Source organism: Pholis gunnellus, assembly GCF_910591455.1.
Source record: "Pholis gunnellus genome assembly, chromosome: 4".
In the NCBI taxonomy this organism is placed as follows: Eukaryota; Metazoa; Chordata; class Actinopteri; order Perciformes; family Pholidae; genus Pholis; species Pholis gunnellus.
The window spans coordinates 23,772,486-23,785,733 of NC_136530.1; the positions used below are offsets into that span (position 1 = coordinate 23,772,486).

The 13,248-nt window shown below is 44.9% G+C and overlaps 1 protein-coding gene across 1 annotated transcript; it reads right to left on the bottom strand.

Annotated features, from left to right (window-relative positions):
* Positions 1 to 1,526: 1,526 nt before the first annotated feature.
* Positions 1,527 to 12,733, bottom strand: lmo4b (LIM domain only 4b). Its single transcript, XM_079157316.1, has 5 exons — positions 12,274 to 12,733; positions 10,320 to 10,560; positions 5,514 to 5,610; positions 4,719 to 4,874; positions 1,527 to 2,428 (listed from the first exon to the last, which is right to left on the bottom strand). The coding sequence occupies exons 2-5, from the start codon at positions 10,553 to 10,555 to the stop codon at positions 2,420 to 2,422; spliced, it is 498 nt and encodes a 165-aa protein (XP_079013442.1). The 5' UTR covers positions 10,556 to 10,560; positions 12,274 to 12,733; the 3' UTR covers positions 1,527 to 2,419.
* Positions 12,734 to 13,248: the final 515 nt, after the last annotated feature.

Here is a 13,248-nt window from a genome sequence, read left to right on the forward strand (position 1 = left end):
TCTGTAACGGCCGTGTGTCGGGGCCAGGTGCTGTCTTGGACTCCGATCTAAATAGAAGTAGTCCTATGAAATCAGTTTCAGCGTCAGCCTTTTATCACCTAAAAACTCCCGACTGTTGAAATAAAGACTCTTGTCTAAACAGGATCTTGAAAAGTTAATCCGCGTATTTACCTCGAGCGAGTTGGAAAGCTCTTTGGCAACTGCAACATGTCCAAAATCACTTCCTATGAACTTTCTAGAACTCTTGAGGTCTTGTGCTCGGGTCCGCTGTCTGCTCCTCGGGTCCCTGATTTACTAGTTATTGATCATTTCATTGTAATGTGTGAATAAATACAGCAGACATGTTGACTACTCATACCAACCACAAATAAAAGCTCAGGTGTCGCTAATAAAATGAAAGATGGCTCTGTTGTATTTCAGCGTCCCATTAAACCGTGTCAGTGAGCCTGCACGCACAATAGCAGCTAAATGGAATTCAGCCATCATTCATTGTATGATTTAAACCGGTGCTTTTCCTACTGTGACTTGTCAAAAAATGTCTGGTCTCCACTCGCCAGACATGAGGACCTGCTGCATGTTGACTCACACGTCACCGAATTGCTATTTTAGCTAAATATACACAGATTGCGTGAGCTGTGGACAGATCCACCGCAACTCAAAATACAACTTCATTGTCGTCCTACATTCACAAAACTAAAACAAAATGTGACTCGTGTTGAAAAATGTAGGAATGAACCATGTTAGGGGTTGGTGTTCCTGGAGATGGTTTCAGAAGTATTGGCGGTCAAAACAGATCAGTTTCTTCTAGCTCTGCAAGTTTTTTCGGAGCATTTTAAATTCATTTTTCAAGCACACAGGTCAGTCCACTCTTTCGGCCTCGCTTCCTCTTCTATTGGAGCTGATTTTGCATGAAAAGTCTTCTGCTGTACTGCAGCATTGTTTCACGAAGGGGCCCCAGACTCCACAGATAAGCGCATCAGCCATTACCGGGTTCCTCCTTCAGACCTATTAGGTCTTGCAAGGACTTCAAACACCAATTTGTTCTGCAAATAGCCTATTCAATTTGTGCCTGCCAAAGAGAGACACCTCTCTCCCCCTCTGCAGTAATTGAATCTTCAAAGGGACATTTTCCTCTATTTCTGTCAGGTATTAGAGTGATGAATAGCAAACGGTCATTTGAACAGAAAGAGAGGATACATGTTTATCCATTTTCAGTTAGACGCTCATCATGCGCCTTGATGATTGCCGGGCTGGATATCGAATGGCAGCGCTGCCGGATCGTCAACAGATGATTTCCAATGGTGAGGCGGACAAATCAGGCTTTGTTATCAGGCTTTTGCACCAAAGATGAATTCTTGGGCACTTGATGAATTGAACTTGTAGTAAGTGTGTGAAGTGGAGTCCTCAGCCCTAATAACAAAATGTAACTTTGTGTGCAGATTCGGAGGCTGTACAATGACTTTAAAGAGGCTTTTTAAATCTTCAATATTTTTATTAGTTAAATACACCATACTGGAGCAAATGTCTCGGAAAATATCACAAATAAATTTCTCTTTCATTCAGCATTTATATGTTGGTGATGATCTCTACATTACTGACTATGAGCAAATTTCTTCTGTTTGCCGTGGGTTTAGGGGGGGGGGGGCTGGAGTGCGGAGGGTCGGATGTACTGTAGCCACGCCTGGACGACGACATTTACATGCATACTGTACATACATGGTAGTTTTACAAATACACCAAGAGAGTGTTCATGATTTGTTTATCACAAAAAAGCCACAGATTTTTTTTATTTCGTTTTTTTTTTTTTAAACCCATCGTTTTTCTATATATACCACCAAAAAAAAAAATAAAAGAACACATTCCCCTTTGACAACACTTAAAATATATAAAGTGGAAACACCATGTTGTTGGGGAATGAGGATAGAAAAGGAAAAATGAAAAGGTCCCAGGTTTTCCCCCAAAATGTCTTTTAAACAAATATGCAGAGTGGAAAAAGCCTGCATCTCTTCAACATCATTAGTCCTTTTTCTCTTCCCCTCACTTCAGTCACAACATCCTCTCGTGTTTTATTTCATTTTTCGCTTCCTGAAGAGTCCTCTTGGATTCTGATCGGTCTCCTCCTTCTTCTTTTAAAAATTCCAAGGTCATGGAGTCCTCAGCGTTCCCGATTCAGGCGCATTAAGTGCAAGTATCCACCCATATTTGGGGAAAAGCCGAGGCTGAAAGGCTGAGCGTTGGGTATGGGTCGCAGAAATAAAAGTCAAGTAACTGGTAGGATGGGCGGAGGACTCCTTTTGGGAAACGAAGGGCCTGGGAGCACAGCTAAAAGGCCGGGGTGCTGCTGATCCACGCTGTCTCGGGTGACAATGAGTAAGGGCTAAAATGAAGGCACACATCCTGCTTCCTGCACGGCTCCCACCTAACACACCTGAATAGTGAGAGATAAAAAGAAAAACATTGTTTTTAAAATTGAGTCCATCATTTGAGAGTATCGGCTCACAAAATGCCATGAATGTTTCACCCTGATGAATCCACTTTCCACCAGCTCCAGTGTTTAATTTATTGATCAGCCAGGCTTTGAAACCCATCTGGTGTCCCATTTACTTTGCATTAAGTTAAAAGTGCATCCATGAAGCGATTCTCTTTGGTATAATTATAACCATGCTCTGACATAACTGCAGGAGGTGTTCAGTCCTGTGAAACCAAAAAAACGTCCCCCCCCCCCCCCCCCCCCCCCCCCCCCCCACCCCCCTCCTTTTTTCTTCTTTATGATTCTTGGAGGCGGTTTACTTTTCCCTTCATCCCTCGAATCACTAGGAGGGCTTCAGTCTATTAGTAATTGCAAACTCCTACTTGGGGGCTAATTAAAGTGACTGACGCTGGGAGGGTCTCGCTCCCCTGGGTCAAAGCAGCTCCGTATGAGGGAGGTAATTTGTCTGTTCTGAACAAAGAGATTAAGGAGAAGCGAGGAAGAAAAGCCTAATAAATGAGCATCAAATGTCCCGCACTGTGAACGTGGACGCCGCCAATTATGTCGGGGCAAAAACCACGCACATAATGAAAACAGTGGTCGGTAGATAACGCCGCGTTTGCGTGTATGAGCTGACTGCTTCATTTCGTCCCTGCTGAACCCGCCCCTGTTCCTGTATTCAATCTGTGTTGTGCTGTTGAGGACACACGAGGTGTATTGATTTGGAGCGCTGGTATCCCACTGTAAGTCTCTGTTAGTTCAGGCCGTACACATTCTGCTTTAGCAGAAGAAAGGAGAATGTTGTTTTGTGCTTCGGCAGCGGGCTAATTCTCCTCGTCTCACTCCGCGGAGTTAAACAAAAGCATCCTGAGCCTGTTCCCACTGAGCGATGTGTCTCTGTGTATTTAATAATTCTCTCTCCGCTATAATTAAAGCACCGGAGCCAATATTCAGATTGCATTTTAGCATCAATAATTCAGCAGTTTTCACTACAATTGATGTTAGCGCATAAATAAACAATGAGGCCTCATATTTACCACACCAGCCATGCTGCAAGAGACATTGGGGTGGGGGGGGGGGGGGGGGAGTGAGGACTTAAACAGACATTTAAAATTAAGCTAGATAATGCAACGGCTTTCAATTTAAATGTGAGGAGCTCTAAGAGCTCTAAGAGCTGATTTGTAGAAGTGACAAGCTCTTAAAAGGCCTGTGACGTGGAGGGAGGGAGGGGGAGGGGGGGGGGGGGAGAGCGAGGGGGGCTTAATGGAGTTCTACCTCTCCTCTACTCACAAAACCACTCAAGGTGAAATGCATGCTCCCAACAATATAATTCCTCTTTCAGTCAGACTCTGACACACTCCCAACACCCCCCCCCCCCCTACATATCTCTCAGTGTGCTGTGTGTGCAGACAAGGTATCAATAAAGCTCCTTGTTGTGAGGCAAAAATGATCATATCTCCTACAGGCAGAATGAAGCTATCCCGAAGAATGAAGTTATCCTTCGTATATGATTAGGCCTTCTGTTTTGCTTTCACTGGAGGCCTCAAGATCAAATCAGGGGAAGCCATGATGACAGCTTTCATGATCTACTGGCTGCTGCAGCTCGCTGCCTGTGTTCAACCTCGGGGCCCTGGATACATATTCTTTGGCCTTGGAGTGATAGCTTAGCCCAGGTGATGCCAGTCTTGTTGATACAGTAGTCAAATGCTGCCTTTTTAAACACTCGGTATTAATGGCAGCGTGCGTCAGTCATTTCTTCTGCACAGCTGGAGGCGTGGCTCGGGACGGCAAACACATTCGAGATGAGTCAACTATGTATCTGCTCATAACAAAACGAGTGTGAGGACAGCAGTACAAAAAATAAACTTTTGTGCTGACGGTTAATACAGAGTTTCCGAGTGCGTGTCCTTCAATAAGAATGATGGAAAAATCCATTGGCTGTCTGAGAATGAAATTCATCATCTGCTCTGTAAGATGTATTATCTGCTGCTTGCCCTGCAGTGGAGCCGGATCGACGACATCAACGTAAACAGAGTGAAAAATGTTGCCGTGGAAATTACCGATGTTTTTTCATTTTCCTGCTGTGGACTCCAACTGACTGATGACGAGCTTTTACAGACTTGTCCTTCACTCTGGAGTTATCAGACCATTCTAATACTTTGAAATGAGACCACAGAGAACTCGGGAGCTCCCCCCCGTCGTGTCTCCGGTGAGTGGTGCGTGGTGTGGGGAGGGTGGAGGTTCTTACCTTCTGGTCGGGCAGTAGCGGGTTCGTCTGCAGTGAACTCAAATGGCCGTTGATGAGCGCTGTGGGTCTGTCGTGTTCGCAGAACAGGCTGCCGTTGATGTAGTGGAACCGATCCCCGGGGACGAGCCGGTTCCGGCAGGTGGAACATGTGAAACACTGCGGGGGGGGAACAGAGAGACAACAGTTCACAACCAGGACCAGGAACACGAGGTAGTACTCAATACTATTACGTAATAACACCTCGGAGACAGAACCGTGTGTTAGTAGTGGTTGAAGGTGCAAAATACAACTAAACGGCAATTTTGCACTAGTATATTAACACTTTGGTCTATAAACTGTCAGAAAATAATGAAAATCACAATTTTCTGAAGCCAAAGTTGATGTTCAGATGTCTTGTTTTTTCCAACCAACAGTCCAAAAATCCAAGGTATTTAGTGTATTTCTCAGGCATCTCTTACGATGGAGAAGCTGCAGCAAGATAATTTATTAATCAAATCATAAAATAGATTCAGTTTCTGTTGATGTTGTGTTCTAGCCTTTCAGCAATTAATTATCTTCCTACCTGTTTTAGCTGCTCTAAGTACAATGATTACTGCTTGACAGCTAAACGTGTCGCTTTCATGTTTTGCTCATCATTTTAAACACACATTTAACATTTAATTCACTACAATGTTATTCATCCCCGTACGGGCCGTTGTAACAAAACCAAACACAAAACCCACTGAAGGCTGCAGTCTGTGGGTAATGTTCTTGAGTTTACCAGTTGAAGGCTTCATGGAGAACACGTGCGTTTACCTTGAGGTGGTACACATTGCCCTGTGCCCTCATCACCAGTTCACTGGCTGGAATGGACTGACCACAAGCGCTGCAAGCTCCGCTGTTTCCAAATAATCTGAGAAAAATGAAGAAGAAGAAGAAGAAGAAGAAGAAGAAGAAGAAGAAGAAGAAGAAGAAGAAGAAGAAGAAGAAGAAGAAGAAGAAGAAGAAGAAGAAGAAGAAGAAGAAGAAGAAGAAGAAGAAGAAGAAGAGCAAGTGTTACTTTGGAACCACAGCAGGCCTCTTCACAGAGTTAAGCCTTGTGTAATGGACTGTGGCAGCCGCGCTTCTTGTGTCTGTTCAGTATGTTCACTGTTCACCAGCGCCATTTCTAACGTGAAGGGGGAAAAACATACAGGAGGGAATAACCGAGGGGAGAGCAACAGAACGGAGGAATAGAAAACCATCACAATGTCGGAGAGAATCCCTCCAGCTCTCATGCTCTCCGCGAGCATCCAGCACTGAAACGGCATATTACTTTTGGTGCACTTTTTTTTTGCAACCTAATAATAACCTGGAACATAAGCAATCAGGACCTAAGAGGATTTGATTGTACATCCAGGAGGAGACATAGTGCTTTTGCCATTAGGACTCCTGTGAATGCTCTGTCAGTGCCGTGTTTCCATTAGAAGCCAGTAGCTACTCGCGTTGATATATAATGTGCATGGGTTAACCTTTTCAATCATGGTGTCAACACTTTAGATTTGCTTCTGCTCATCTCTTTCGTCCCTAACCTTCTCTCTCCCTCTCTCTCCCTCCCTCTCCCTCTCTCCCCCCTCTGCCTCTTGATAATGAAATGCTTGCTCCAGCTTCCCTTCTATCTTCCTTCTGAGTCCACAATTTAGATTACTTCATCTCGGTGAGCAGCAAACTGAATGAAATTTCGATTTGAGCAGAAAGTAATTTACTGGGATCTGGACCCATTTGTCATCATATCTCACCGGGTGTTTGCTCTATCACTGCACTTTTCCTAAGCAATCAAATAAGACCACGGCATCTGACATGCTCCGCAGAGAAGGGGAGAGAGGGATGGAGGGAAAAAAAGGAAAGGGATAGGGGGGAGTGGTTAACATTGGTGTGTGTGTGCTTCAGATAAAGTTGTTGGGCTCCCCAAAAAAAAATTAACAAGAAAAAGAAACAACAGGGGGAAAGTGCTGTACGAATTACGTTGTTTTTCTTCTGTTCCGACATTCTTATGGAGAAATTCACGAAAAGTATTTAACAAAATTGCGCAGAGGCTGAGCGAAGGAATAAATGCCTCGACCAATCCCAACCATAACCCAAGCAGTTGTTAGATATATTGACGAACAAACGAGCCAGAGCTTCTTTCGCAAAGGGACACAGAAATGGCTTTCAATAAGACAGCAGCAAATTTTGTCTTGGCATCATTTGGAAAGGCTCCATCAAAACTCAATTTCAGAAACTAATTAACTGGAGACTGTCGTCACAACACTGCCAACTCTCTGCTTTCACTGGGACAAACACGGTGGTGCAAACGGCCATATAGGCGTCGCTTTAAGACTCGTGCAATCTGGGGGGAAAGGCAAAAAAAAAAATACTCTTTAACCGCGAAGCCACATCAAAGCCGGCGAAAAGTCAAACTTTGCTGAAATTGAAAATATGCTCTTCGTGTTCCCGTTGAACTTATTCCCCCCGAGGAGTTCCCCTCCGAGGGAATGCTTTAGAGAGGGTGTCGAAACAAAGACAACGTTTTCAACGCAGCCTTTTATGTTTCACCACAGTGCGGAACTCATACCAGGTTAATTGTTTTATCAGAGGAGAGCTCTTGATAGTGTTTGATTTAAGGAGCCGAAGCCTTTAGGTGCTGAATTAAGCTGCTATATGGGTTTGAACTTGGGCTGTAATGGCCTCCTCCGCCAGTGACCTACAGTGCTGAGGTGAAGTAGACACCCCCAGGTCAGTATAATTAGGGCCAAGGGACTCTTTAATTGCAGTGGCACATCTGGTTTCAGCTTCTTTTTTTTCCTTCTGAGAAAAAAAGAAAAAGAATCAGACGCTCTTTCTTTGCTTCTGGAGGATGTCTTTCCTACGACCGACGCGTTTGATTCAATTAAACAACACAAAAAGAAACACATTGGGAGCTGTCTGTTGTCTATATAGGCAGTGACTATTGGATTTCATTTCAGCACTGACTGCCAGGTGAAATATAGCATGGCTTGCTGCTAGACTGTCTGGTAAATGCAGACCTCATTCACCAAGGCCTTTGAGTAGGGTAAAATTACCCCACAACAATGATTTCTGCAACACAGTCCATTAAAAATGCCTCTCTACATCAGCAGCCAAAGCACCTTAAAAGCACTAGGCCATATTGATACTGAAGCGGGGCTTTGCATAATGGCAAGAGCTGCATTAGAGAGAGAGAGAGAGAGAGAGGGGGGAGGGGCCGGGGTGGGGTGGGGAGATTGCTCGGATGAGGGAGGGCGCGCGTGGATCTGTGTTGTGTATGTGCATGTGTTTTGGGAACAGGAGGGTGGGGAGACGTGTAGGGCTGGGTGGCGGTTGCGGTGGGGGATCAGCCAAATTACACTTGGTTAATTCAGAGTAACAGATCTGGCCCCAAGTGAATTGAAGGCCTTGAATTAATTCTGTTATGACAAATCAAGATAAACGTTTCCCCTAAATTGCATGCGATTTAATTAATTTCTGAGATCCCGTTTTTTTTCTTCTTCTTCTCTTCCCTGGCTTAATAGTTCACATTCTCTTGTGCTGTCATAGTGCTTGAGTGGGCAGACTTCAAAGTGATATTAAATAACCAACTATTAGATTTACCTCACACGTTCTATTGGAAAAGTGCCATTTAATTACCTAGGCTTATTCAATTAAGGGGACAGCGTTCTCACTGAATCCAGCAGCCACAAGTAAATTAATTCTCCCTCCACCAGCAGCCCACAGAAATAATATCAGCTGCAGCTTAAAACAACATGATCCCCCCCGCAGCAGACGCAACTTTGGCTTAAAAGTTCAACATTAGAGCTTTTGCCGGCAGCACTGCATGAAAAACAGGGATGGTGCCTTGTGTGTGTGTGTGTGTGTGTGTGTGTGTGAATATCTCCCACTTGATTGATGGGAGATGGGTATCAACCCAGACCAGGCAGTACATCCCATTATAGCTGTGATGTGATGCGTTTCCACTCCTGATCAATCAGATGAGCCTTTTCTTATCAGCTGTATTAATCTCAGTTTGGAGCTTAACATGTATGTCGTATGGGCAGTATAGCAGTCTATGACAAAAAATGAGCCTGGCCCTTTAAGATGGGGGGGGGGGCGTCAAATGGCCTTCGCAATAATCCCTCTTCTCTATCTGTCTTTCTCTCTTGCTCTCTCTCAAAAGCCAATTTGGTTAATTAAATGTTTTGTTTGCAGTGTGGCTCTCATTCATTTCGGACACGTCACTGGGAGCGGATACAAGCCAGGGACCAGATCTCATTAGATAAAACCCATCAGGACTAAAGGAAATGGAGGGGGACTATAATTAAAGCATTTAATTGTGTAGACTCACTGTCAGATGTTTTCTCTCTCTCTCTCTCTCTCTCTCTCCCCCCACGCTCCTATCTTTATCTCTGCAGAGATCTCGTGGCTCCATAATATGCGTTTTAGCTCTTCCACGAAGCATGCTCTCATTTCAAGTGGAAAGGTGTATCCACACCCCCCCCCCCCTTCCAATTTTAATTACGTTATAGTCCCATTATGAATGAAGTACCCCATTGACTTCCTCATCCTCTTCATGAGGCGGGTGTGAAAGCGCACAGGCACACTTTAGATGTTGAATTATCTGCACGGATCTAACAGCAGTGTTGCATGTTCATGTTTACCGTGAGTGCAATAACATCCTTAAGATTTTTTTAAAAGCAAATCAAATTAACTGTACATCAGCTTCATGGAGTTTTACTTTTGAAAAGAGAGAAATTCGACACGTCTCGCGTTGATATAAGTGTTAAATATTAATCGTCAAAACTGTTCATTAATAGGGCTAAAATATATACCAGTCTTGCGCCCCAGGGTGAGTCAAGAAAGTATTTGAACTTTCAGTCAACTGTGCCTGGTGCCGTAACATCAGACTGCTCTACATTACCAGAATGAGAGTGTCGTCAATAAGCTCTGGTTGGGTGTCTGGCACACCTACTAGAATATTTAAAAAGGCTCTCTTTGCTAATTAAATGCTGCTTTTCTGTTACGTAAAAAAAAAGAAAAAACTGAAACGATAATCTGTGCCCGACACGAACACTTGTACACATGTCTCGCAGAGCACACAAACACAACAACACCAAATGTTGTGTCCTTCAGTTGACCATGAACATCAAACGGGACAGACATGCAGACGGCCCGGCAGAACAACACGTTTGGCTCTGTGCTCTGTCAACATGCCAGCGTGTGTGACCTCGTTCGGGCTGGACCACGGAGACTTCAACCGGGAACACTTTAATGACCGCCGATGATGTCACTACATGATATGAGACACATGTTCTGCAGAAATACACCCCGGCCCTGTTCATCATTGCATGACTGGCCCTATTTGTGTCTGTTTAGAACTTGATCTAATAACATTTCTTAATATATTCCAGCACTTTTAAAAGTATCTGGATTCTGAGAAACACAATTCTATTAAAAAAATAAATAAATCATGCAAGATGTGAAAGGGAAACATCTCACTTATAATGTAACAGTTGCATCGGATAATCTGTGGTAATAATGATTATGATAATCTCCTGAAAATGGGTGCTGATCTAAGTAATGCATGCGTGCGTGACAGAGTGATTTTCTTACCTGATGTAGTCGTTTCTACAGAGGATCATGCCGCTTTTTGTGTAGCACGACGTGCCGATTTCGCCCAGCTGGGCCTGGCAGCAGGAGCACTTGAGGCATCGGCTGTGCCAGTAGCTGTCCATGGTGTAAAGGAGGAAGCGGTCTGCGATTTTGCCCCCGCACCCTGCACACCGCTTCCAGGACAGAGAACCTGTGCCCACCGGTGGTGGCTGACTGCTGCCTCCCGGGTTCACCATCGTCCCTGGAAACACACCCGCAACAGATGACGTTAACAGTCCCGCTGGGTGCACAGCCACGCCAGGAAAGTTGCTGTTGCATACTTTTTTTCCAGGCAAGTATTGTTTTGTATACAATTGGGTCAGGATATGTGATGGGTCCGATCTAATAACATCATCTATACCACATGCCACAAGTGAATTTAGAAATGATCAAATTTAAGAAATTCCAAGCCCCTTGAACATTCTGTTCCATAGGCTGCAAATTGAACCGAAACACAATCGCTGATCTCATAACAGGAACAGTTGTGAGTCCTGTTCTGCTACAAGCGAGCTACGAGTCATCCGGTGAACTAATCTGCCCTTGATCTCCGTCTCATCCCCTGTGCTGTTGCTTCGTTGGATCTCTCTCGTGATGAATGTCGGCTAACTGTTAACCCCGGGAGCCAAAAAGGAACAATTATGCAGCGTGGGCTTTTTGTTGAGCTGTCCTAAGAAATTCTAAATAGCACAATACTTCACTCTATCGCAGTTTGAATGGCTGGGAGGTGGTGGTTACGGGCTAAAACACAAAGGAGTCCTGTATGAATAGGCTGAAACAGAATTGGCTTCAAACTGACATGCGAAACCGCTTGGCTCTCCGGCTCTGTGTTTACCAACAACTTGATGCCTGCAGGCCTTTGACCCCGATCGATGAACTTGCAACAAAAAAAACCCAAAACATTATGTAGCAGCAGGACACATAGAACTGATCTACCACAGGTCCCCTGTAATGATGCTGAACTGTTCTAATCGAATGCGATGCAGGCATTTGTTTTCAACCCGCAAAATTAATGTGGCGTCTTTCAAATGTAATCCTCTCCAATTTGGTCGTGCAGACTACATGCCTGGATAAAGCCAAATCTTTGTTGAAAGGCAGGTAGGCTAATTAGAGTTTTGGAGGAGAGAGGGGGGGGGGGGGGGGGGGGTGCACACAGAAAAGCATTCAGTAAGCCCATTAGCGATGGCTCTTAGGGACAAACCACAGCGTACCTTAGTGCTGATTAAATCTAAAGGGAGATGAATCAAAAAGCGACCTGGAAGTGACTCCCTGGATAAACAAGACGGACCATCGTCAAGTTTCATTCAGAGAGGAGTTTCTTTTTCCTTTTTTTTTTTTCGCTGAGAGATGGAAGGGGACAGGAGGGGAAGGGGGTGAGGAGGGAGGAGGGGGGGGGTGGCTTTTAACTTAAATGGGCTAACTCAAGTAATTACACGGGCAGGCAATTTGGGCGCAGAGACCAAGTCATGGAAATAGAGAGAGGGAGGGAGAGAGAGAGAGAGAGAGAGAGAGAGAGAGAGAGAGAGAGAGAGAGAGAGAGAGAGAGAGAGAGAGAGAGAGAGAGAGAGAGAGAGAGAGAGAGAGAGAGAGAGAGAGAGAGAGAGAGAGAGAGAGAAAACATAGCAGGCAGCCATGTGCTAAAAAGGTCCTGTTCACTGGCTGCTGCTTTTTAGTGGGAAAATAAAGAAATGTAGCATCACATTGGTGTTATTGCAGGGGCAAACGCGTGAACGGGGGATAATGAGGAGGGGGGATAACGTCGCAAGAATAACACAGGCTATCAAATATCACCGCTAGCATTCTTAAGAGAGAGGCACGAGACGAGGCTAGTTTCATGGTGTAAACTAGCTATAACTACAACTGATAAAAGACGGATTTTTAACCATGCAACATAGCGGCAATAGAAGCGGACACCTACCTCGTTTGTCTCTTTTGAGAGTAATGGCTGTAAAGTTAATGACTTGCAGGGTAGCAGCGTAAACAGGTAGGCTGCAACAGTCCCCCCCCCTCCCAAAAAGAAAAGTACAGGTAAAAAGCGGATACACTATCGTGCGCGGTCGGCCTCCGGCTCCGCGCGACAGCGAGGACTCGAGCTCGTACGTTCACTGGCAACAAGCGGAGCGCCGAGCAAATGGAGTTATCAGATAGTATTTCCACTGGACGGTTCCCGTTTTACTGTTGCTGCTTTAGTGTTCTTTTTTTCGCTCGAACAAAAGGAGTCCATTGCCAGATGTAATTACAGGACTACGCATGCCGTGCTGTCATCAGAGCGAGAAGTGCGTGCTTTAGCAAAAAAAGAAAAAGGGAGACGCAATAACGAGGCTGGCACACGGGCTATAATTGACTGTCCTCCGGTCTGCTCGCTGGGTCCCGTTAGCTGCTTGTTCTACATGTGTCGCTGACAGGAAGAAACCTCCAGTAAAAACCCCTTTTAGGCGCGTGACGAAGGCGCCGCCGCAGCCAATCGGCGCCCGGTCCATTTAGCAGGAATAACAAATCCAGCCAATCAGAGGGGGGCTGAGATTGACTCGTGGACACGCAAGAGATGGATGGAAACGGAGGTGAATGGCAGAGACGGGCTGGAGAGGTGCGAAAGAAACGGCGAAAAGACGAGTGTCAGATGTACACACTTGAAACCACTGACGGGGAGAAGGAGAGGCTGCAAGGCACCAGTAAAAAAATAAACATAATACAGTCATTCTTAGGGTGTGACGTGTTTAATTAGTTGCAACAATAAATTGTGTCACTGATTTGGCTATCTTCTTCTATCGTATATACTACAAAAGGAATGATTGGCCGTGATAGCTGAATGTTATCCTAATAAAAACGGATGGATCTCCTTTTTGATCCGTGTCATACCAGGGCAGACTGAACATTTTTTATAAATGCGAGC